Raw genomic sequence first — 3509 nt, 5'->3', positions numbered from 1 at the left:
GAATTTTCCTTCCCCCCCCCCCCGATTCTCTCCCCCATCCCACTCGGGGGGGGAGGGGAGTGAGTGAACAGCTGTGTGGTATTTAGCTGCCTGCCGGCTTAAATCACACCAGGCAGGAGGCTGGAACTAGTGCCCGTTGCTGGCGATGGCCACGGCTCACCTTGGGTGCGTAGAGAGCACAGGGATCCAGGTTTCCTTGCAGGGTGACATCTTTCCCTGTCTGTGCACTGCAGCAGGGAGGAAGCAAGTGAGTTGTTGCGTGTGGTGCAGAGTCTGGGGGCAGCTGGGTGCCTGCAGCCCCCACCTCAGGGCACACAGGACCCCTCAGCGCAGCCCCTGGTTGCTGTGAGCTCCATGGAGCATGGGGGCCCAACTATCCCCACCTCTGGAGCAGAAATCTCCAGGCCTGGGGTGGCTCAGGGCAGAGGAAGAGGTCAGGGTACCGAGCCCAGGGTGCTGCCCGGGCACCTGAGCGCTCTGCCAGACTCTTACCGAGCTTCCTGGGGCCGGATGGTCCAGTCGAGACCGACCACCTCGTAACCGGCATGGGCCAGGTCACGCAGCGCGTAGTGCGCATCCTTCGCAAAGATGATCTGGGGAGGGAGGAGACGGGCAGTAACTCTGCTATGGGTCAGGCCCCTCTCCACAGGCTAGACTGGGGGAGGCAGGTACCAGGGGATGCACCCCTCTCCAGCAGCCCCCAGATGCCAAGGTCAACCCAGGCAGCCCCGACTCACCATGGGCACCAGGGGCAGCGCCTCCTCCTTTAGCTTGCTCTTGACAGCCTGGGCGATGTCTCGGATGTAAGGCAGGGCAAAGTCCTGAAACTGCTCCGGGCCCAGGTGCCCCGCATGGGACTCAAACAGCTGGAGCGCCTGCCGGGGACATGGGGCTGGGAGAGCTGCACCTCAGTCCCTCCTCCTCCTCCCAGAAGCTGGACCCTCTCTGCTCCCTGTCCCCAGTCCCTGCCTTCCTGCCTGGCCCTGTCCCTATGCCCCAGGACACACCTGCGCTCCAGCAGCCACCTGCCCCACCAGGTAGTCAGTGATGACATCAGCCAGCAGCCGCAACAGTCGGTGGCTTGCCTCGGGGTGACGGTAGAGCCAGCTCTTGGCCTTGGCCATTGTAGTGGAGCCACCACCTTCAATCATGTAGGACATGAGCGTCCACTGCGGAAAGGAGAGGAGTGGAGTGAGGAGGGTGATGGAGATGGAAGAAGACACGAGGGGCCGGCCACAGTGCTGAAGGTAGGACCTGTGAGCACCACAGAGCCTGGGGCACAGCTGCTCCTGCATTGAATGTCCCCCACCTATGCACCCCTATAGCACCCACAGCCCTGGGAGCGTCATGGCCGGTGTCACTCTAAAAGAGTGAACAGAGAAGCCCAGCTGGGAAGCCCACATGGAGGAGCCACATCACTCACAGGCGCCCCGGAGAAGCCGATAAGGGGCACCCTGCCCTCCAGGCTGTGTCGTGTCAGCGTGATGGCCTGGAAGACATAACCCAGCTCTGCGGTCACGTCCACCTTCTGTCGCAGTTTCAGTAGATCCTCCACCTCCTTCAGGGGCTCTGTGAACATGGGTCCTTTGCCGGGAACCATGACAACCTCCATGCCCAGTGCCTGGGGACAGGGAAGAATGGAAGAAGCAGGAATGGGGCGGCCCCAAACCCAGTCCCATCCCCAGCCACTGCTCCTCACCACCAGCCATGGCTCTCACCTGGGGCACCACCAAGATGTCGGAGAAGATGATGGCAGCATCCAGGGGGAATCGTCTGAGCGGCTGTGGAGGGGAAGAGGCAGCGTCAGTGAGGGGCTAGGACCCCCTCCCCATGGAGGACCTAGACAAGCACATGGGGCAGTGAGATCCCCAAGAGCTGCACAACTCACTGGGGCCACCCAGGGTGGCCAGACCCAAGGTTTCTCCCCGTCCCCATCTGGGTGGACAGAGGGGACATACAGACCCCCCGGGGCATACTCACCTGCAGCGTCAGCTCACAGCACAATTTGGGGCTCCGGCAAGTGGCGAAGAAATCCTGCGCTGCCCGAGTCTCCCGAAACTCTGCAAGGGACCAGCACGAGTGTTACGGGGTGCACACCAGGCCCCCCTTGCCGGCCCCCCCCACTTCCACCTGCTCACCGGGCAGGTAGCGCCCCGCCTGCCGCATACACCACACCGGGGTGTGCTCCGTCTCCTCCCCACGTGCCGCTCGCAGGAACGTGTCATTCTTCAGCTTGGGGAAGCCCTTGGGGCTGCGGACAAAAGAGCAGATATGGGTTGTCACCCACAAGGGGTCCGGGTGTCCTGCCAGATCCCCACGGCTGGTGGCAGGGGGTGCCAGGGCAGCGGCTCATCCCCCCTCCCCTGCCGGTGACTGCAGGAAAGGGCTTGTGCCCAGCTGTGACAAATGTGACAAATGCTCCCCATCATGGTCCAGGGCCTCTTCCTGCTGGGGATCATGGGGCCCTCCCCAGGGAGAGGCGATGCCCGGCCCAGGGCCCTGTGAGATTAAGTTATCAGGGCCAGCAGTTGCTCCCGCCTGGAGATATTCGGGGCCAGCGGGGCACAGGAGCGGACAGCCCTGCCACCAGCATCCCCAGACCCTATCTGTGCCATGCAGCCTCCAGAGGCCCAGGCGCCCACCGAGGTAGCAACCATGCGTCCCCAACCTCCCCCCTGTGGTGTCACCGCCAAGGGGCTGCTGGAGCCTGGCCTGCCCCAGGGACAGGGACCCCGGACAACCGCGGGGGACAGCCAGCACCATCCTGCTGTGACGGGCGGGAGCCACAGGGACAAAGTCCCCAAAACCTCCAGTGTGGGACCAGTGACTTCACTGCCACACCAGTGGCCCTGCTGATCCATCCCAGTGCAGGATCAGTATTCCCAGTGCCTCACCAGTGCGGGATCAGCCACCCCAGCGCCTCACAGTGCAGGACTCTGGCGCCAGCACCGTATCCCCAGGGCCAGACCAGTGCCTCACCAGTGTCCCCAGGGCCACACCAGTGTCCCCAGTATAGGACCCCAGCGCTAGAGCACCGTCCCCAGGGCCACACCAGTGTCCCCAGTACAGGACCCCAGCGCTAGAGCACCGTCCCCAGGGCCACACCAGTGTCCCCAGTACAGGACCCCTGTGCCAGAGCACCGTCCCCAGGGCCACACCAGTGTCCCCAGTACCCATGGCCACACCAGTATCCCCAGTACAGGACCCCAGCGCTAGAGCACCGTCCCCAGGGCCACACCAGTGTCCCCAGTACAGGACCCCAGCGCTAGAGCACCATCCCCAGGGCCACACCAGTATCCCCAGTACAGGACCCCAGTGCCAGAGCACCGTCCCCAGGGCCACACCGGTTGTCTCCATCCAGTACAGGACCCCAGCGCTAGAGCACCATCCCCAGGGCCACACCAGTATCCCCAGTACAGGACCCCAGTGCCAGAGCACCGTCCCCAGGGCCACACCGGTTGTCTCCATTACAGGACCCCTGTGCCAGAGCACCGTCCCCAGGGCCACAC

General features: G+C 64.0%; 1 protein-coding gene across 1 annotated transcript in view; it reads right to left on the bottom strand.

Annotated features, from left to right (window-relative positions):
• The window catches only part of UROD (uroporphyrinogen decarboxylase), a 3617-nt gene extending 960 nt beyond the window's left edge, over positions 1-2657 (bottom strand). Inside the window, exons 1-9 of the mRNA XM_009287457.1 lie at positions 2539-2657; positions 2139-2251; positions 1981-2060; positions 1719-1781; positions 1424-1621; positions 1008-1169; positions 738-875; positions 493-593; positions 161-227 (exon numbers count right to left, since the gene is read on the bottom strand). Coding sequence (XP_009285732.1) covers positions 161-227; positions 493-593; positions 738-875; positions 1008-1169; positions 1424-1621; positions 1719-1781; positions 1981-2060; positions 2139-2251; positions 2539-2657 — 1041 coding nt within the window. The remainder of the gene's footprint in view (positions 1-160; positions 228-492; positions 594-737; positions 876-1007; positions 1170-1423; positions 1622-1718; positions 1782-1980; positions 2061-2138; positions 2252-2538) is intronic.
• Between the last annotated feature and the right edge of the window lie 852 nt (positions 2658-3509).

The sequence above is a fragment of the Aptenodytes forsteri genome, unplaced genomic scaffold, assembly GCF_000699145.1.
Source record: "Aptenodytes forsteri isolate BGI_AS27 unplaced genomic scaffold, ASM69914v1 Scaffold119, whole genome shotgun sequence".
NCBI lineage: Eukaryota > Metazoa > Chordata > Aves > Sphenisciformes > Spheniscidae > Aptenodytes > Aptenodytes forsteri.
This window is presented reverse-complemented; position numbering and strand designations above follow the sequence as displayed.